The sequence below is a fragment of the Rhamphochromis sp. 'chilingali' genome, assembly GCF_963969265.1.
Source record: "Rhamphochromis sp. 'chilingali' genome assembly, chromosome: 5".
Taxonomy (NCBI): Eukaryota; Metazoa; Chordata; class Actinopteri; order Cichliformes; family Cichlidae; genus Rhamphochromis; species Rhamphochromis sp. 'chilingali'.
Genome location: NC_137932.1, coordinates 40,585,499 through 40,607,959, shown reverse-complemented (window position 1 = coordinate 40,607,959; position 22,461 = coordinate 40,585,499). Strand labels below are relative to the sequence as shown.

The 22,461-nt window shown below is 41.4% G+C and overlaps 1 protein-coding gene across 1 annotated transcript; it reads right to left on the bottom strand.

The window, feature by feature from the left end:
• Nucleotides 1–1,561: 1,561 nt before the first annotated feature.
• On the bottom strand, nucleotides 1,562–21,522 carry ppp1r2 (protein phosphatase 1, regulatory (inhibitor) subunit 2). Its single transcript, XM_080882171.1, has 6 exons — nucleotides 21,164–21,522; nucleotides 8,993–9,100; nucleotides 8,765–8,848; nucleotides 6,639–6,733; nucleotides 4,563–4,730; nucleotides 1,562–4,207 (listed from the first exon to the last, which is right to left on the bottom strand). Exons 1-6 carry the CDS (start codon nucleotides 21,289–21,291, stop codon nucleotides 4,188–4,190), a joined length of 603 nt encoding a protein of 200 aa, XP_080738297.1. The 5' UTR covers nucleotides 21,292–21,522; the 3' UTR covers nucleotides 1,562–4,187.
• Nucleotides 21,523–22,461: the final 939 nt, after the last annotated feature.

The following is a 22,461-nucleotide window of genomic DNA, read 5'->3' as shown; positions in this document are numbered from 1 at the left end:
TGTGCTTTACACTTCAAGTACACGAGCACTCCTCCACGAGAAACAGTGAGTGGAATAATGAGCACTTTTCCCCGGGAATGAAAACAAGTTCGCCTGCCTCGATTACAGTACAGCGACACTTTGAGGCTGAATAGGACCTCAGATGATGCATTTCTTTTCTTTTTTCCTTGCCGGAAACACACACACCAGACGAAACACGCAGAATAATCCTTTGCACGGAGAATGTCAAGCTTTATCCTCTGAGAATGACTAGAAATCCTCCGGGAAGATGAGATGTTTTGTGCGACAGCGCCATCTGGTGGCAGCCTACTGTTAAGAGGGTTTGTTTTTTGTTGTTTTTTTGTTTTTTTTGCTTATTTAAAGAAAATCTGTATGGCACTAACTTTAAATATGCTTGAAATAATTTCATTGTTGATATATTTTATGTGCTTTTTTACTTTTAATTTGTTTACGCACCATTAGCTCAGTCATTATATAGTGAAAGTCAACTGTGATGGGACTGTAACATGGTTAACGTAAAGTAGATCACCTGGAATCAGGCAGAATATCTGCTTCAGCTTAATGGAAAAACAGATTTTTATCTGTGCTATAATGCAGTGCAGACTTCTGAAATAAATCTGGGGTTGTTGGGCAGCAATAAAGTACCTTAACGTTAAAAAGCAGACCTGAAGATTTTTTGAATATTGCATATACGCACTAGTGTTAGGTACACCTGTTTGGCTGCTTGTTATCTAATGTCTAATGTGCTAATCGCTTAGTAGCAGCTTAGTCCATTTATCCATGCACGTCTGAGCATCACATTTGGGGAAAAAGGCAATGTTAAGTGCAACGTCGTTGTTGGTACTCCAGAAGCTGGTCTGAATGCTTAAGAAACTGGGAATTTCCCCATACAACCATCTCTATGGTTAACAGAGATGAATTGCTCAATAAAAGACTGGAAAAAACTTTGCCTGGTCTGATGAGTCTGGTCATTGCTGACACATTCAAATGGTGGTGCCAAAATTTCATGAAAGCATGGATTCATTCTGCCGCGTATCACTACAGGTAGTAGTGGCATCATAAATGGCTTCTTCCAGCAGGATAATGCAGCAGGTCAAAATAGCTCAAATCATCCCAAACAGGTGCGTTAAACTAATAACAATAAGTTCCCTCAACTCAAACAGCTTCCACAGTCACCAGATTTCAATCCAATCTAGCATCTTGGTGATGTGGTGAAAAGGATTCACACCACGGATGTGCAGCCAACAAATCTTCAGTATCTGTGTGACGTGATCGTGTCCATGTGGACCAAAATCTCCAATGTTTCCAGCACCTGATTGAATGTACGAGGGGGAAAAAGCAACTGTGTATTGCTAATAAAAAGTCCAGTTAGGTTAGAAGCTTCAAATATCTGCGAAGTCATTGTTAAGTATTATAACTGAGTTCAAGAGACTTTTTTTTTTTTAAAATGGGTACTTTTATTTCTGCCAACTTATATGAGGACTACTTGGGGGAAAGTATGTTAATGGAATGGACACATTTATTTCTTAAAATATGGATTTTTCTACAGCTTTTTCTTTAAAAAAAAAAAAAAAAAAAAAAAAAAAAAAAACTAGAAAAACTAGAAAAAAAATCTTTAAAAAAAATTGAATGATGACCTAAAATGGCTTCTCTCTCTCTCTTCACACTCATGTCAAGAGAAAAAGTTTAAACACCCAAAAACTAGAGGACCAAACAGTTGTGTGAGCTGCAGTTAAGAAAAGCTGTGTAATTTGTGGCTTTAATCAGACAGACACACGTTTAGTTCAGATTTTCTTGCTCCAAAACAAACCACACGACAGGAATTCCTAACAACGTGTGTTTAATGGTCAGAGACAAAAAAAAGAAAGGAAAAAAAATATATAGACAATCTGATGATGCAAAGAACATGCAGTCTGGTAGTTTAAAAAAAACAAAACAAAGTACAAACACAGATTCAACATCCATGTCACTCTGAGACAGTGCAAAGTCGTGGGGCTGCTTAACAGTCTATCATCCTTAGAAAGCAAACCGGGGGGGAAACAAGTTGTGCGAGACACGGGAAACAAGCAACGGGGCTTATCATGTTCATTTTACACACATGTACAAAGATACATGAGAGGCACGTTTTCTTTTGATGGGTAATAACCACCTACGGGGTCATCGTGTCAGATTTTAATCGTGTCCTTTTTATCTAAGTGAGAAGATGAAGTCCTCTGAACTCTTCTATCAGTCTATGGATTCAGTCATCGAAGAAGAAGAGCTTCTAGAGAACATCGACTTCCTGTTTCCTGATGAGAACCCTTTGATAATTAGCTGCTCACTTTACAGAGTTTCTCTTAGAAGGTGTTTTTATATAAGACTAAAATAAATCCAGAAGTCCAAATGTTTCAATGATTTTCCGCATTCCCACAATATAAAGCTCAATACTTTCAATCACAGTGAGGAATTAAAGGGTCAGAGGGAAATGAAAGCTCCAAACACGAGACGGTCAAGGCTCCTGCACGCTTTTCATTTCAAACACCTCCTCTTTGTTTACTAGACTCAAGTCGTACAGTGTGTAGTCGGGATCGGGACCTTTGCTTTCTTTCCTCTGTTACTCGAGTCAGACTATGTTGCAACTTCCTCGGCGCTTGCAGGAACACCAAACATTAAAAAAAACCATCGAAAACCACTTCCGACGTCTCCATTAAGGTCAGTAGCATCAGCATCTCCTTCTACAGAGATCCCAAACTGCATCACACCAAGATACTCGACAAGTCCGACAACTGGTGTGTGATGAAGATTAAAACACAAACTAAATAACATAATCACAGATTCTGTCAAAGCTCTAATGCAGTAGGCAAATTACGCAAGAGCAGAGCCAGCGCTCCAGTGGATGTTTTACCTCAGCAGCAAGACTTCAATACAGCCCCCAAAACACTGTTTAAATTACCGTTACTGCTCTGCCGAGGAAAATAAGAGAACACTCATACCGTTGATCTTCCCTCATATCCCAACATGCACCAGCAAAACAAACCGATTTTAGTTTAGTCTGATTTAAAAAAAAGAAAAAGAAAAAAAGTGCCTCAGTAGACGTCACACAGGCCGAATTTCTCAGTGGATTCGATCAGGTGCTGATGAGGCACGCACGTTTGTAAAACCGAAATGATGAAACTGAGAAATACCAGGGGAAAAACAAATCAATGTGCTGATGTAAATACAGTTAATGTGTAGCCATATGGGAGAGTATCGAGGTGAGGCACTGCAAGTAGTGGCTTATAAACCAAAAAGCCCAACAGCCCCACGGTCAAGACGCCGTCTCAGCACAGCCCTCAATCTGAGATGCACTGCTCTACATATTACAAATGTCAGGAGTTTAATCAATGTAAGGCATCAAATTTTGATTATTATTATTATTTTGGTGGCAAAATTTAAACTTTGTGGGCTACATACAGAATCCCCAACTTACTTTAATACCATTACACTAATGAGAAGTCTTCAGCATAACTGTTAAGAAACGTGAGTGTGGATGAAAGCAAACAAACAAACTGGTCATCATTTGGACCAACTTTTATCACAGACAGTACTGAAGGGGGAAGGACAACACAACAGAGCAGCGGGTTATAAAGCAAAACAAAAACATACCCAAAAAAAATAAAATATTCACAGCCATCGGTGAAGGAGCCGTCGTCATGTCTCGGATACGCCTTTGAAGAGGTCGTGGGGTTTCCCCTGGCTTCCTCCAGGGCTGATGTGCTGGCTCTGTGGCCGACAGAGGAGCCGTGTGGAGCGCCCAGACGGGAGTCCTGGTACTTTTTTTTTTTTTTTTTTTTTTTAAAGGCCTTGATCCTCCATTCAGGGTCAGAATCACACCCTTCACTGCGACGCCAGTTCAGAAGAGGCGGGAGGAAGAAATTCTTGGCAACAGGAGAGGGAAGAGGAGGGAGCAACAGTCTTCTTTTGTGTGTTGTACAGACTGTGGAGGCTGAAAAAACCAGTGTGTCATATTGCACAGTTGGAAGGAAAAGTAGAGCCAGACGTGTGACCGGGAGTTTAATGGCTGCTGAGAGTTGTTATATGGGTGTTGAAGCGGTGTTTTGCTGTGTTGCTCAGTGTTAAAAACATCAGCAGCGTTGTCTTTCTGATTCTTGAGTCGACAAATACACGCACACACAAACACACGCAGGGCTGAAGGTCGGAGACGGCATCTATGAGTCCAGAGAATCAGCTGGAGAAAGAAAGAAACAAAGACATGAGAAAAGACAGGAGTGGATATATTTTGATTTTATTCAGCTTTTTCATCCTCTAATCAAGTAATGTATTCCCTTGAAAACTTTATTCAAAAAACATAAACACAGGCTGTTGGCTATAAATTGCTACCTGGGCATATGCAAAGAGTTGAGGCATAAACAATAAGAATAATGAATAATATCACAAACTAACCACTTCCTACTACCAATTTGAATTCACTTTTTATACAAATAAAAAGTGAATTCAAAGTGCCCACCAGGGGGCCCCAGCTCACACTTTGGGAATCACTGCTCTAACAAATACCCAACAGGCCGCAGTCTCCCTCCCCTCACCTTCCTGTGGCGGGTCAACACTGATCTCCTCCGTCTCCTCCGTGTCATCTCTCATCTCCTCGTCTTCGTCAGCTTCTAGCTCGCTGGCGATGAGCTGGCGGGCTAGCTTGATGTTTAGGCCCTCATTGTAGTGCATCTTCCTCATCATCTGAAACTGTTTCTTTTTGGCTACAGGGGACAGAGACATTTGAAATCACTTTAATTTGCCAAAAGCAGCGAGTTCAATGCTGGCATGTTATAACTATAATGATAAAACAGAGCTTTACTTGTGACTCATGGAAAGGTTGATGCACTGTAAAAGCATGCAACAATACATCTGCATCTGGCATCAGTAAACAATCTGCAATAGACAATATAGTAACTATAGACAACAATTTAAGTGTCTGCAGTTTTTTATTTGGTCTAAAATAATGAATAAGAGGGAAACACACGTGCCTGTTTAAAAAAAAAAAAAAATCTCAAGCATGGCATGACCTGCAGTCTGGACATTGCAGCGAAGGTCGCTATAGCAACTAAAAGAAGAAAGCCAACATCTTCACACAAAAACCTCAGCAATCATATGGATCGGTTTCACTGACATCCAAGAGAAATGTTCCAGTTACACTTCCAGACTCAAACACTATCCTTCCTCCATCAACAACTAAACACAGAAATTTTCATTCCTTCCCTAATGCCATGTACTCCTGTGGTCATGGAAACGCTCCGATTGACTTTGATTAGCCCACACCGCATCCTCGAGGACACTGATAACCTTCACCGGTGAGTCAGAGTGGATGTTGTGAATGTTTACGCGACTCCTGCATTTCTGCTGTTTGATCCAGCTGGCCTTTGTGTAATGTAAGCAGTTTTGTGTGGAGCCTGTTTGAGACCTAACAGAGGCGCTGCTGGCCTGTGTTTACGCCTCACAGTGTCAGTGATGCGGCACTGGCCAACTCAGCATTTAATGCACACATCTGAGACAGTAAAGGTTACAACGAGGTTTGGCCAAGCAGAAGCAGAGTTTCTAATGTGTGAAACAGTGGGCTAATTAAACCATTTCAGACACTGCATGTACGCAGAAATACAGAGCAAATAAAAACATTTAGTGTCAGTACTTGTTGATGTAAGACTATTTAATAATTTAAAAAAATAAATAACTTTGTGGCTGCATAATAAAACTGTATGAATATTGTCGAGGATGAACGCTGCTACTTTTGCACGCTGGCATGTCCCACTGAGATGAAACCCCGGGATAGTTTACTTCTAATTTAATTAGATTTTCAGATTATTATACTGCAAAAAAACCCATCCAATCCCATCTTTGGGCTTGTCCATTACATAAATAAATTAACTTAATTAACAACAGATAATCTGTGGTAGAAAATTCAGTGTTAGAGTACTTTAATGACAATCCTATTAACATGCACTAACACACATCTGTTGTTATTGCTTTTAACAAATCTTATCATCCTGTTGTGTCACATGATTAAACTGCACGTCCAAAAACTGCTGATGATGCTCTTGCAGTTGGGAGGATATTGACCGGATTTGTGACTTTCCAGACTGTTCTCTCGCTGTTGCCTGCACGGGCCAGATATAAATATAAAAGCCAGCAACAGTAATACATTCTGTGTGTGTGTGTGTGTGTGTGTGTGTGTGTGTGTGTGTGTGTGTGTGTGTGTGTGTGTGTGTCTCCTAATACAGCTCTGCATCTGAGAGCGGAGTGTGCCGAGAGTGTGCACAGAAGGGCAAGGTGGGAGAACAGTTAAACGCATGCTGACAGAGAGAGTCACTGTGTGTGTGTGTGTGTGTGTGTGTGTGTGTGTGTGTGTGTGTGTAGGAAGTCAGCAGAAGGTCAAGAGCACACCGAACACTTGAGCTCTTTCTCAGTCTGTCCCCTCTCTGCCAGCACTTGGCTGTGGAGTGTCACTCTGCATTTAGTCACCCTCACAGCTGTGTAGGACACTTTGTGTTGAGGTGGAAGGAATACATAAACAGGTGAACTGCAGGACGCACACGCCAAAATAGGCTGCAAGCCCATGACCGCTTCAGAGAAAAAAATTGCAGTATTCCACTGAAATCTGAGTGGATGTCTACCTTGTTCTTCGGGAGTGAGCTCCTCTTCCTCCTCCTCGCTGCTCTCCTCCTCTTCTTTCATGAAGCGAGGCTCTGAGCCCTCTGCTGCCACCAGCCTTAAGAGAGAAACAGAAAGGGCATACATTAGGAGATTCACAATCCAATTTTACTTGTCTTAATTTCGGTTTCACTCCATTACACAAGTGTGAAACCAAACGCAAACAGGCAATGACTGATAGAGCCTCAAAGTCACTGTGAGTGGTTAAAACAAACAAATAAACTGGAGAGAAACAAAGCAGGAGAGGCATTAGGGGAGGTGGAAAAACGAGTAGGCAGAGTGAAAAGTGCAGGGATGAGAGTGTGCGAGTACTCAAGCATGAGATAAAAATAACAAAGAGCTTTAACAGAGGTGGACAAAATGAATAACGAGTCATGGCTGAGTGGATGGTAGTGAAAATGTGAAAGTGCCCACGGGGAAGCTCCCATTTACTGTGCAACTGCTCTCCAACCAACCAGCTCGAGAGCTGTTTCTATGTGCTGAAACAATGCTGGCGAAGCATTGTGAAGACAAGAGGAAGAGAGATGGCACGTGAGATACAGTTAAGAAGCAAAGGTAGCACAGGAAAAGCACAGTTGGATAACTGATGGATGACGGGAGCGAGAGAGAGAGTGGATGCTGAGGATCTAAACGAGGAAGAGCGCAGAGGAAGAGAGCAGCTGCTGCACTATCTGGAGGGTTTAGTGTAAAACAATGGCTGGCACTCATTGCACAAGCAAACAAAGGAGGCTAATTGACTTCCAAGCCTGAAGCTAATCGCTACACTCTGGAGCACACACACTCGAACGAGCTCATCCCCAACTGCGCCGATACGCTTATGTAAGCACAGTAACTCGCAGCGGACACGCTTCTCGAGCTTCCCGTTAGCGTCCGCATCACGGCTCGGAGTGGCTTCTGAACACAGACCTTTTGGATCGCAATAGCAGGAGACAATAAGATGTTATCCGCCCTCCTGCTTTCCATTTGTGTCCATGAATTATGACACAAATCACTTGTTTTGTAAAAGCACCTATCTTCAGTATGCCCTCAAGCTTCAGCTCCTAATTCAGTATTTTCACTCCAAGAGATTACATGTGGAGTGCATTCAAACTGGATTTGATAACACACATACTGTAAAATTCTCAGATTTCAAATACAGACAGTGCCATAGTGGCTTTAGCAAGCGTGTTACAGTATAGAAGAAATTTGTTGGCAGACTAAAAACAGGGTTTAGCCCCAGCCTGAGGACAGCAGAAGAACCTGCAATGTTAGCTGGGGGTTTGTTAGCATAAGCAGTAATAAGATGTCCATGAAAGAAAGCACCTCAAACTCATTGATAAGCAAATCGTGTTTACATCTGTTGTCATCACCAAATACTTATAAGCCCAATACAACACTGAAAAAAAGAAGCTTATTTCCGTTCCTACTCTTATTTGACTTCATCATCCGTGATAACCTCACAAATCTGAAGCTAATTCCTTTACAAATAGGGACACTGTTGCTGCAGCATGGCAGATAACTGCAAGGTGACACAGGCACTCAATAGCCTTGCTTTTATACATGAATATACCCAGGTGGCAACAAGTTGAGTCAACTCTCATTGCAAAGCATCGTAGACAAGTTGCACTCGGTGGCTCTGATTGACGATCAGATGGCAATTATTTGCCAACCTTGGTTGGAGACAGGTTGCTTCCCACCTGATGTGCGATTGATTCCCTTGCAATTCAAAGTGGTCACCGAAACTACTTGCAATAGGTCACATATTTAAAAACGAATCAGCAGGATGTGACTATATGCTGGCATTATAGTCCTTCCAACTTCCAGCAAAAACACTTATTCATCGGAGTATATTTGAAGTCATACTTTAACTGAATGGAACAGCTGTTAAGAAAAACACACAGACTGCTTCATATGTTTGTGGATCAGAATATTACTATAAGTTCTGTCACTGGGACTAATTGTGCAGTAACATGGCGCTCAGTGTCTGAAAGCCATCGGAGTCATTTTTATGCACATTCCCGTTGAAGGACAACAATGATAGCGTCTACAATCAGCTGCACCCTCGCTTTTCATTTGCATTTGTCTCCCAGCGCTCAAGTTCAATTCTTACTTTGATGCCAGGTCATCGACTGCAAGTCCACTTTGGCCGTCTGAGTCACTCAGTGCCCCTTCATCTTCGTCATCCCCAATCATCCTGAAAGAGAAGTTTATAAAGTGGATAATGAAAGCAGGGCAAGAAAAAGTCCTGAACAGTCAGGCACCTCTATAGAAAAAGAAACGAATGATAAACTGCCCTGTAGAGTGCTGTTTTAGTAATATTTAAAATGATATTTTGAACCTGTTGTAAGGTGTGCTGGGTTCATCGATCTTCATCAGGCCGTAATCTTTGTCAGGTGGATGGTATGTGGCCAGGATGTTCATCTCATCCCATTTCTGGGACTTCTTCCTGTAAAATGGATGGAAGAAGAAGGGTTAAACAGACAGTCACTCAATGTGGACCACTGCGCACCCAGCTACCATCCCATCCCAGTTTCCTCCAGGGAGACGAGTGAACAGATTTGATCTAGGACTGAATGTGCCCCAGTTTTCACTCAGACCGCATTATTTTGGGAACACACACACACAAACACACACACACGGCCCAGAAATGTCCTCCGCACCAGTTTGTCCCAGCAACTACCAGGAAGTGCCACGGCCTTTGCTTTTGTGTCAAGGTAACACATTGCAGATGAGGGTGTGGGTTTAAGTGGGTGGTGAGGCTTATCAGCTGTGAGTGAATGAGGCCAAAAGTCCAACAACTGACTCATTTGAAACAATCGCATCAAGAGTTGATTCTGGTTCCATCTCTCTTTAGCACGTCTGCTTCTAATCCCTCAAATGGTTTTATTCTCATCTGGGGAATAAGGTTTTCACCTCGGCTTTGTTTTGTTCAAAAATTACACTAATCCGTGCTACCCTTTCAAATCCTTAGAGGAAATGAACTGAGACAAAGACAGCAAATCAGTGCTGAATTTGAATTTTTGCTCAGGAGGATAAAGAGAACACCTGCCACCTGCCAAGAGGAGTGATGCTGGAACTGTTTCTTTTAACTCACAGAAGAAGATGTTTTTGCACTGCCAAGAGTTTGGCAGATTTCTGTAGACTTACTTGTAATAATTTCCATTTTATATTCACATTTCTTTCTCCTTTCAGTTTATTCCAAGCCAAGGAAACTTTCTACTTTTCACACATTTAAAACTTCTAATTCCAGACATGTTCAGCCAAACAGCCTCAATTCAAGGTTATCAGGGTCTGGTTAACCCAGCTCTGCTTTCTTCTGCTAAGGTACCACATCTTGACTTTGTTCATGGAACAAAAGGTCAAGTATCACGGGAGACAGGAAGGAGTGGGAGGCAGGAGATGCTTAATCCACCGCCTCCTGCGACAAGCCAAAAAAGCTCCACAGACTTGAGTGCTACAACTGCTTGATGTGAATGAACTGGTTCATTAAACTGTTTACATGAAAGCTTCAAACACAAGAGCTGCGTTTATGTCAATTTCTAAACAGTTGGACTCATGCTGAACTCAGACTACACGAGATGTTTGCCTGTCATGATGGGGACTGCCTCAGATTAAGTGATTATAGGATGACAAACTCTCTCCTTTTCATGCGTGAGAGGCATGACAGAGAGCACGTATCTCCCTGGTCAATCCGGCGCGCTGCCTTTCCTGACGACATTAGGAAAGAGGGCATAGTCAGTGTTTTTTTAATGTAAACAGATCAGATACATGTGCAACATTGTCCCTATTATGTCACCATGCTAACAGTGGTACACAGCTGGGCGGTGGAGAAAAGATTCTCATCAGCTGCCAAAATGCTTGGTGCTCACCAACCTCACAGAAGTGCCACCGCCCAACCCTCCAACGTAACAGCTTATTTTTACTGTCAGGATGTTGCGATGCATTCCAAGGCAACTTTAATTTTTGTGCATTATGACAAAAGAATCTGTTGGAGGACTTCACCCACTGCTGTTCCCAAACCAAAGCAAAGGCCCTGCGATGTCCGGGCTGGGCCAGGCTGATGTAGCTTTCCCATACATGGATTACGGCTAATCTCAGACTTACAAGACAAATTCAAAAAGGAACTCCACTGGAAGAACAGGTAGATCTCCTGGCTTGTCACAATGACACATCAAAACAGAGGATTGGAACAGAGGATTAGTAGATCTCAATACTGATATAAACCTTCCAATCGCCAAGTTTGGCTAAAACTTGAGCACCAAATGGGACAATGCTGCTAGCCTGAACTGTGGCTCACAAAGTGGCCTAGCAGTGGAAGAAAATACTCTAAATAAGCTGCTTTTGGAATGAATGCACAGAATCAATGTGCACTTTTTACAAATATATCAACCACAAAGCTTTCATCTGCATCAAAGTATTCATGACCTGAGATTGCTGTGGCTCCTTTCTTCCTACTTGACAAGTTGGGGAAAATTTCAGCTGCAAGAGTCAAATCAGACAAGACTAAAGACAAGCAGAGCTTCAGCAACATAACAGCAGACTAGGGTCTTGGAAATAAACAGGATTTTGCACATTAGTGTTTTGTTTACTTCACTCTAGTGTAGGGCTGCCACAAACGATTATTTTGATAGTCGACTAGTCACCGATTATTTTTGCGATTAGTCGACTAATCAGATCATCATCCATTGGACGTACAGCGTACAGCTTATTGCACCAGCAGCATCTGGTCTTATATAACTATCATTAGCTTACAGCTTGAAGTGTTTGTGCTAACTAAAAATAAAGACAAGATGGTAGTTTATTAATTTTTAATGAAATTTGCAGATTGTTTCGGTGAAGTTTAATAAACTCCTTGCTTTCTAAAATATAACAGGACACCGGAGTATATTCTCCAGCGTCTCACACTTCTGATAATCAGCTGTCTGCTTGACAGTTTTAGCTATGCAAAAACTATAACTTTAATCTCAGCCAAACCGATTTACTCAGGAACAAATAAAATACTAAAGAAAGCCAAACTAACATTTTTAAGTTATCTAAGTGACTTATATATATGTTTAACCTGACTAGCGAAAGACGGCAGTGGGTTTGAAAACGATTTGCCGGGAGTCCGGTGTTCTCACGGCTCTAGTTAGCCTTGCCCCCGCCTAGCTAACGAGCTAGTGGGTAACGGAGCGCTTTTGAAAATATGTGGTGTCTTGATAAACTGAGCAGATATTTGAGGTTTACACAGCTACATTCTCGCCTGAAAATATGTTAAACGTTTATTTTGTGACCCAGAAAGAATAATAAGAGTAAAGTTAAAACTAACTAGCTGCCGCCATTGTCGACAACTGCGCTGGGCTGCGCTATGAATTCTGGGACACAGCTTCTTCTTCTTCGGGGTTTAACGGCAGCTGGCATCCTTGTACATGCAGTGCTGCCATCTTCTGTTTCAGTCCGTTATTACACTCTTAAATCCTACTACTCATTCCTGCGTCCTTTGTGATCTTACAAAGCTTCAAACGATGCGTCGACTATTAAATTAGTCGTCGACGATTTTAATAGTCGACATAATCGTGACTAGTCGACTAATCGTGGCAGCCCTACTCTAGTGTTTCATTTATATTTATAAAAAAAAGAAAAGAAAACAGAAGCAGACCCCTCTGTTTCATTCCCACCAAACATCTTCACTAAGTCATTAAGAGCATCGTGAAAATTGTAGTGCAAAGATGAAGCACCTGCCTCTGCACGCGAAGAAAAAACAGGACACAACCAACTACTAGTACACACTAAATATAGAGCTCCATCTCTTATGTGATGATGACTTCCTCTCGAAGGTGGTCAACAGCTGGCGACATAACGCTTCAGGAAAACTCATTAAATAGAGTGAGTCATCACTGCGAGCTGAGCCGTGCTATCAGGTGGCATAGGCAGAGGGCGGTGAGGAAAGGTCCAGCCCCTGTGCCCTCTACCGCAGCATCAGCCCGCCAGCAGTAACAGCAGCGGGCACAGTTTATAAACAGAGGTCAGTATAAATTCACAAAATATACTGCTTCCTGAGTACTCTAAGCGAGTGCCATGACCTGGCTCACGGGGAAACAACATAAAAAGGAAGCGTGCCAAAGGGAACGCTTAATTAAACCAAATGAAAGTGCCAAATTAAATATTTACGACAGGGAGCGTGGAAAATTAGCATTAAAGCAGTAGCAGCCAGGGAAGGAAATGAATACCAGCCACAGGGAAGAGCTAATCAGTTTTTACAGGTGTCCCAGTTTAACTTTGAATTTCACCAAATATCAGCTCTGATCAAGACCACACAACAGGCAGACGGCCTGAAAAGAAGGCCATGAGCCACCTCCTCAGTTACTGCTGTGCAGACTGTGGTGGTGTGAGAGGAGAAAAAACAAAGCAAGCCAATACCAGGTTTGTGTGAGCAAATAAGGATAACTCATGGTTAAGATAACCTCCTATTAAATCCATCTGCTGACTGCAAACTGTTGAGCAAGCAATAGAAAAGATAACGTAGACAACCATTTGAACATTTATGTAGTCGTTATCATTTTCCCTTTGTCCCCTCCAACTGATCTACTGTAAACCACACTGGTAAAAGTGGCCTATATCTGCTTGCATTTACAGATGGTCACAGCCAAATAGTCTCACAATTATTAGACAACACAGCAACTTTTTGATTACTCATTTGGCAGGTCAGTGATAATACAGTGAGAATTATTAAGATATATACTTAACAAGTGTGCGCACCCTTGGGTACAGCACAGAAAAAGATTACACAAAGTTTGAGAGACGGCCAGCTAGAATTAGGACGAAAACTATTCCTTAAGCTCCTCTGATCTGCTCAGACTGTAGAGGAAAATGTTCAGGGGAGAAGCGGAGCAGGGTGGAACACAAATTAAATGCACTGGCAATCACGATGACGTCACGAATCCTAAACTTCAAAGGTCAAATGTTTCATTTTATCTGAACAAAACTACACCCGCAGGTGGTATAACACTAAATTACGACCCACTCCTGGGCCATGTGCCACAAAAGAGTAAAGATATCTGCACATTTTACTGCTTCTTAAACAAGCTGTGGTCACACTTTAACCTGGTAGACAAGAGGCTGTTAGACACCTGTTGATCTTTCCTCGATAAAAAAGCTGGCTGGTCAACTGTGTTTCCAGTTTCAACTGGAAACACAGTTGACCCCATCTGACCTGTACAGAGGAGTGTAAAATGACAGCCAGAGGTTAACAAAGTTTTGTCTACTATCCATGTTATGGAAAATCAGAGATTCACTGCCTACCAGTCTGACACTACATCATACAGCCATGATGAGGCCTGCGAGACAGTTAGGGAAAGGTTGGATTTCATGGAGGCATCAATGAATTATATATGACTGGGTGTGAGACTCAGACATTACTGTTAACTAAATAGCAGTGGGTGATTAAAGGGACAAGGAACAGTGCTTGTTTTTTAGCCTTGAATGCAGAAGGAATATAATCCCCGCTTCTAATGAACCCTATTACTTTATTTTCTTCTAAGATTTATCTTTGCTTTTTCAAATCCAAAGCAATCTCGTGGCAGTTTGTAAAGCTGTCACACCTGCTGCTCTGCAAACTCATGTCTGTGGACATGTGTTTTGTTTTCTTGAATTGAATCTGCTCTGTCGTGTTTGTAATGATCTTGGTCCACGTACAACACAAGATCAACATTTTCTGCTTTAAAAAAAAGCAAAACAAAAAAAGACAACTTCACCCACATTTAGGGGTGGCTGGTAGGGCTGCTCAATTAATCGAATTTTAATCACGATTACGATCTGGGCTTTCAACGATCATTAAAAATGACTGAGCCGATTATTAGCCCCTCCCTCATTTATCCGCGACACCTTAAAGGCCGGTCCGTGAAAATATTGTCGGGCATAAACCGTCCGTGGCGCAAAAAAGGGTGGAGACCGCTGATTAAGAGGACCCGAGGGAAGCTCGGAAAGCTAAGCAGAAGTTATTTGGAGAGGAGAGTGACTGCCGTTGGTTGAAAAGAGTTAAAAAAAAAAAACTTCAGTGGTGTTGCACACTATTTTATATTATTTTTTTAAAGTCATTGTTAACCCTTTAAAGCCGGTCAGAGCAGCACGCTCCGTTTTGCGTAACTATTTTTAAATCCCTGTAGAACCTGAACCGTGTAAGCTAGCGCAATAATTTGTTTTGCATATGAAACCGGAGGAGTTGTACTTACATCTGATGCCATCAGCTTGTCCTCGGTCACGGTTTCCTTCCACATATAGCTTTGCAAAAACTGCATAAAAAGCGCTTGCAGGAACAAAAGCATAATATTCCAGAAACACGCTTTGCCGATCCTATCAGCTGTTCGTAACACTTCCCACAGTGAAATGATGCACATGCTGTTTTCTTTGCAAATTTGCATCATAGGATTGTTTTTTGTTTTTCCTGCAGTATATAAAAATTGCTGTATCTCCAAAATAAAACTATGAAGACACTCAAAATAAATTTCCTGTGGTGGGAAACTATTTTTTGCAACTTTATTGTATTTAAAGTTTTGAGGGATAAACCTCTTAAATTTCTCCAAGTAGAAATATATGTAAACAAAACAAAAGCGATTTTCAATTTTTTTTGTAGTTTATTGCACTTTTTTGCAATTTATGTAATTACTATGGACTTAATGCATACATATTATTAAAATATGGGCTATAACAGTTGTATTGATGTATAGCAACTTGAAATGCTCCCACAAATGGCACTACAGCATGTAAAAAAAATAAATAAAAATAATATAAGCTCTGGTGGACTTGGTTCTATAGTAGGTCTTAAAGGGTTAAATAAATATCGTCAAATAATCGTGATCTCAATTTCAGTGAAAATAATCGTGATTATCATTTTTGCCATAATCAAGCAGCCCTAGTGGCTGGGGGTTGTTGACGGAGCGACTCCTTTTTCCGCTCACATCAGAGCCATATAGGAGTCACATACCATTCACACTTTTGCATTATTTATTAACACATAATATGTGATTAATTCAAAATACATAACTTGGTTAGGTTTGGAAAAAGAAAATCACAGCTTGGGCTAAAAATGCAATGGCTGCTAGTTATTTTAGAACTGTTTTCATGGTCACCATGGTAACGTGTCCAAAATTCTTGTGAACAACAGCTCATTCAGACATGCCAATCTTTCTACTGAAACACAAAACTTTGTATTTGTGCCAAAGGTCATGATAAAAAGGCCCCAATTCATGTCCATGAACACAAATTGCTGGAATAGCGGATCCTGTTTGTTTCATCTAAGAGATGATAAAGAAAAAAAATTCTAAAAGGTGCATCGCACTGACTGTAAACCACAGAGTCAGACTGAGAGTGCATGAAGCGCGTAAACACAGACAGGTGGTCACATAAATGAATGGTGGGTTTTTGTAAAGCTACTTCAGGATATCCTGCTGGCAGAGCGAGCTGGTGGAGGGAATGGGATGTTTTATACAATTGAAGATGATAAGAAGGAGAACATGTTTGTGCTGTTGCTCTTTGTTAGTGCTGCCAACTTAAAATCATGGCAGAAATTAGCCTTACCAACTCTTTTGTGAATGACATTCAACAGGGCAAATCATTCGGTATATAAACTGCCTGTATTCTACAATAAAACCTTCAGATAATAAGCCTTTAAATACATTCATGCACACACTGACTATTGGGATGTTTTAAAAAAAAAAACAAAAACCTGCTTTGTAACGCTGTGCTGGTACCTATGAAGGAGATTTTGACCTCCAAATACAGGACACTCATTAGGACAGAGATAAAAATACAAGCATTTAAAAAACAAAACAAATCCTGGATCCTGGACTACCTCACCGACCGACCACAGTATGTGAGGACTCAGGGCTGTGTGTCGGACAGGGTCGTCTGCAGTACGGGGGCCCCACAGGGAACGGTTCTGGCTCCGTTCCTCTTCACCATCTACACTGCAGACTTCTCCCACAATTCCACCCAGTGCTTCCTGCAGAAGTTCTCTGATGACTCTGCAATAGTCGGCCTCATCACTGATGGGGACGACAGGGAGTACAGAGGTCTGACCCAAGACTTTGTGGACTGGTGCCAGCTGAACTACCTCCAGATCAACGCCAGTAAAACCAAGGAACTGGTGGTAGACTTCCGCAGGCACAAGCATTCTCCACTGCAACCACTGAACATCCAAGGTATGGACATTGAGGCTGTGGACAGCTACAGGTACCTTGGTGTTCATCTGAACAATAGACTGGACTGGACTCATAACTCAGACGCCCTCTACAGGAAAGGGCAGAGCAGGCTGTACCTGCTGCGGAGACTCAGGTCGTTTGGAGTGGAGGGCCCACTCCTGAAGAAATTCTATGACTCTGTTGTGGCTTCTGCTATCTTTTATGGTGTGGTCTGCTGGGGCGGCAGCATCTCTGCTGGGGACAGGAAGAGACTGAACAGGGTGATCCGAAGGGCCAGCTCTGTTCTAGGATGCCCTCTGGACCCAGTGGAGGTGGTGAGTGACAGGAGAACGGCGGCTAAGCTGTCATCCCTGTTGGACAACATCTCCCACCCCATGCAGCAGACTGTGACAGCACTGAGCAGCTCCTTCAGTGGGAGACTGCGGCACCCACGGTGTGGGACGGAGAGATTTCGCAGGTCTTTCCTCCCCACTGCTGTCAGACTCCACAACAAAGACTTTAACTGATCAAGCACACACATCCATACATATGCAATAATACTAAGTGCAATAATCCTTTCTGTCATCGTTGTATTTTTACTCAGTTGTATATAGTATTTGTATTTGTATTCTATTTTTATCTTATTGTATATTTATTTTATTTTATTCTACTGTATATAGTATTTTATTTTATTCTATTCTGTACAGTTGTGTACTGTATTTATTCTTATTGTATTCTAATTTTTGCCTCATAACTTTTGCACTGTCCACTTCCTGCTGTGACAAAACAAATTTCCCACGTGTGGGACTAATAAAGGTTATCTTATCTTATCTTATCTTAAAAACACTGATATTTAACAAATGGCCAAAAATAACAAGACCATCTCTGTTGAGTAAGGTAATACAGAGTCATTGCTTTAACTATACGCAAACCAGTGATGTACATGTGTAACCGCCCCCCCCCCCAAAAAAAGTCCCATTTAGAGATAGAAACCCTGGACTGATAAGGCTTTAAAACTCTAGATGATTCTGAAATCAGCTTTATTGTGCATTACATCTTCCTGTGTTGCTTAACCATTTGATTCTCAACAATATCTATCAGACTAAATAAACAACTTGATTATTATATCTTGTGGCTTTTTTGTTTTGATTTATTTTGTTGTTTATTTGTTTTGGGGGGAGGGGATGACGAGCATTTACCCAAGGTTTTGAAAATTATGAAAAATGTTTGAAGACAAAACATTAACATCTATATTGGTACAATATGAGAGCATGGATGCTCTGCATGCAGACAGTGTTGACACGGTCCAGCTCGAGTTCTCCATGGATTTGGTGCTTGGCTGCACACGGGATCCATCCAGAAAACTCTTTTTCCTCCACTTCCTCGTCAGTCAAAGAGAGGCTATTTTTAGAACAGTACAGAAAAAGCTTGATTCACTGTTGAATTAGGAATTCACTATTAACTGCCATCCTGGTATGGCCTAATTTCTCATGCTGCAGCTCAGAGAGAGCTCCTCCTGTCTAGACGTGATGGCACAGGATAAACAGCAGGCACAGTGGATGGTAAATCACAGTTAGCCTCTGCCAAGTAAAAAGAACTGGATGGTTACCCTTTGAAAGTAACCAGTAAGACATGTGGAGGGTTTATTCATGAACATGATAAATGCTGTTATTGATAGAGTCCAGTGAGCTCCCAAAAATGTAGCAGCATTTGGCAGGTGGGTGGTGTTAATAAATGTCCATGACTATAAAGCACACAGAACTCATTTCATGTAGTGCCTCAAAAGCCCTCATATGTTGTGTACATTCATTTTATTGACTTCATCACATCAACATATGTAAAGCTGTATCCTGTAAGCAGGGTTCATTTTTTAAAAGTTTAGCCCATACAGCAAATGTGCTTTGCAGTGACTCAAACTTGCTCAAGGGTTCACTAATGAGGGATCTGAACCTCTCTGCATTAACCTTGATAACTTCCTGTGCAAACGTTATTCTTTTTTGCTTCAGGTATTCCTCCTGTCACAAATACCCGACTAAGTCACCATTTTTGATCTTATTAGGATTTGTGTCCACTCCTCGATCACACTATGCCACGTCTCCTAATGTCACACATTACCGGGATAATCAAAAAACAGCAGAGCCAAATGGAACCACCTTGCTTACTTATATATGGTCCCTTTGTTAAAATTTGACCTTGTTGGCACTAATACAACCTAATTCAACAGCTTCAAAAGTTTGCTTACGCACAGTTGCCTGAGGCCAGAGAGAAAACAGAAAGTTGGCTGTGGAAATGACCTAACTGGATTCGGTCATTTGGTTCATGTTCCCTGCCACAGTCAAATGCATATGAGAAGGTGAGGCTCCAGACAGAGAGAAGATAACCTGCAGCTCTTGTCAACTCAATCCTCAGCACAAGTACCTAACAGGCAACAGGATGGCTGATTAAGCAGTTCTCTGCACCGGTTTCTGCATATCAGCATTTCATTAGGTACCCTAGTCACGTCCCTGTGAGACTATTGGCCCACTCTGATTTATTTGCCCTGCAATGGTCCCGAATCTGAAGCAACCCCACCCCCATCCTTGATATCCTTTACTACTAGTGGTTATGTGAGCAGTCGCGCTGGCCAACATGAAGTTGGATGTTAAGCCAAATAACGTGAGGTGCCCATAAAATCTGATAGGCAGCTGGAAATAAAGGTCAAATTAGATGTGTTCAGAAAGCAGAGGTTATACCGAGCCTCATGAATATTCAACAGCAGTGTTATGAGATGTGAGTGTGTCCCCCCTCATATCTGATAAGAATCCCACATTATTGCTGTTCATATCAATCTGAGTTCAGTGAGGCAGGAGCGCATCTACACCCTTTTTATTTGACTAGGTGGGATACTGTCACCTGTTCTCTTCAACTTATATAAGGATAGTCTTTCTAAAACACTAAATCAGGGAGAGCCTTATTAACCATTTGATATATGCTGATGATTTGGATGTCCTGTCTCCTTATGGTGCTGGCTTGCAGCAGCTGTTTCAGGTCTGTTGAAGGTATGGTTTACAGTATGGTACTGAATTGAACCCTTGAAAGAGCAGAATAATAATCACCTTGACTAAAGTGAATCAGAATCCTTGATTTTCCCCCCACAGCAGATTTGTGGTGCTCTGGCAGTGTATCAAAAATGCAAAAGCTTGAGGTAGCATAAAGTGATGCATTCAGGATCTTACTCAAAGTAACATGATGTTTGTGACTGCTAATGTCCTGTCCTTTCATGCTTTGCTGAGCAATTCTATATGCCGATGAACTGCTTCAGAAAATATGATCGTTTCTAGTTTGTTTTTTAAGGTTTGTTTTTCTTAAGTGATACAACATATTTCTTTTGCTTTTCGAAACATGCATGAGGACGACCATGTTTACCACAGACAGTTGTTTCAGTGATAATGTCAGTGTCAGACATAAATATCAGAGGAAAATGAAAGAGGACACAAATCTGAAGTCTGGCAGACTAATCAAATCTTTGGCAACACGTAGTATTTAGTATAAAGTTTAAGCCGTAGGGACAGTGTGGTCTAGTAACAGGGTGTTGATTGTAGCTGTGCTGTAAATGTCGTAGATATCGATCACTCTAATACATCCTTTAACAGGCAAAGTGTTACACGGTGCTTGCATTAGACATGCATCGCATGCAGTGTATTTCTTTAACATGCAGAGGTTTTTTTCCTTATCCAAATCTTGATCCATAACCATAAAACAAACCACTTGCTGCTTAAAATCACTGGCAGAGAAGGTTGATGAAATTAATGGCCTTAGATTAGGTCATGAAAATCCTCGATCCTCTCGCAATACATTAGTCTACACATCCATGCGTAAACGCGCCACTTTTTGCCCAACTTCACGTTATTATGCCTATTATGGTAATGGTCATTGAGAGCTGTCACTATCGCGGTAACAGCTCCACACCTTCTTTTACTAGTGCTGATTCATGCTACTACACAGTGATGGGCACTGAAACCTCTAACAGAATAACCGTTTGTTAGCAGGCGTTACAGTCACACTGCATGTGGTGATTGTTTATTACAGGCTAACCTGCTTCGAAGGGGGTGTAATTTACACTAATTTACACCGTGTAAACGTTAGCGCTCGGTCATACCTCCCATCAAGGTTTAAATCAGAGACAAGACATCACTGTCTGATAGTTACAGAAACACCCAGAAAGTTCTCAATTCGGCACCACACATTGCCGACAAACATTAACAGCCAATGGGGTGACAGCGGGGTAACGTTAGAAAGGCTAACAAGTGTTTAGCCATCGTTAGCTAACGTTACTCGGCTACCAGCCTCAGCACAGCTCAGGCAAAACTTACTGTTGGTCATCCTCCGAGAGCCCCGGGACTTGTTCTGTAATCTCTTTTGGCTCATCGTCGGGCAGCGACTTGTTTGTAGCGCTGTTCTTGTTTTTCAGGATGCCTTTTATCGGCCGGGGAGCTGCCATTCCCACACGCTGACTGTCAGACCGGTGCTGGCTTTCAACTATTTCTCCTGCGCTGGTTTTCTTATTCTGTGATTTATACGATTCAGTTACAAAACACAGACCCTGGTTTAATGGTGCACTCCGTCATAACTCAGTGCTCGTCCTCAAACTCCGGAGAAATCTAGTCAGGATCCTGCATGTCTACTCTCTCCCCGGTTGTACACTGACTGGTTGGGCGGCGGGGTAACAGCGCTACTAGCGGGTCTGGTCGACGCGACATATCGCGGGATTTCTAAACGAGATTTCATTTTTTTCATCTGGTGCTGCGTTTTTGCGCTCGGAAAGGACAGATTTTTACAAAGACAAGCCATTTAAAAAAAACTTACAAAAGACAAAACCCCATAACAATAACAAGATTATAATTATCTAAAAATAACGTAGGCTGTCACCTTTAATTGATAGGGTCAATTCTACATAAACGTGCTAAAATTTATTTATTTTTCACATTTTTAAACACTACAACAATATTACAATGTAACTTTTTGACTTCACATATTCTCAAAAATGACAGCTTAATGATTTTAATGATTTAATGATTTTTTAAATAATTTTTGTACATTTACCTTACTCCTTCGGCAACTCTGATCAATTGCTTGCTTTATTTAAAAAAGAGAAAGAAATAAAGAAAGCAAAAAGCAACAAAAGTGTCTTGAAAACAGTTAAATAAGAAAAAATGACACTTCACTTTCACCAACAACACTTTCTACATAATTTACATGCTTCAACAGGAGTACGATGAAAGGCATTTAAAACCTCAGGAAATATTACTTCTTCAATCTCTCAGCACATTTAGTCACAGAAGAAGAGGAACGCAACAAATCCGGATGAGATTACCATTTTCAATCAGCTTTGTTAAAAGTGTGACATTTATTTGCTACAACAATGAAATTATTAGAATAAGAGTTAAAAATGAGTAATGATGGACTCCTTTTGATCTTAACCCTGAAGTCTAAAAAAAATTGATAGATGTAAAATTATCAATTTATTGTGTTTAATGTGCCGGGGGAAAACACACAGTAACACCAGTGACACACATCTGGGGACACATATGGCACACAGCTGCGGTATACAGTACTTTATGAACCATTGATGCTTGAAAGAACTGCATGAACAGCTTTTGATCAAGTTTAT

Coding starts and splice junctions, on each gene's coding strand:
- ppp1r2 (XM_080882171.1), bottom strand. CDS start 21,291: ATGGCAGCTCCCCGGCCGATAAAAGGCATCCTGAAAAACAAGAACAGC. Junction 8,849..8,992: donor CCCAGCACACCTTACAACAG/GTTCAAAATATC, acceptor CTTCTCTTTCAG/GATGATTGGGGATGACGAAG. Junction 4,731..6,638: donor GCTCACTCCCGAAGAACAAG/GTAGACATCCAC, acceptor TGTCCCCTGTAG/CCAAAAAGAAACAGTTTCAG.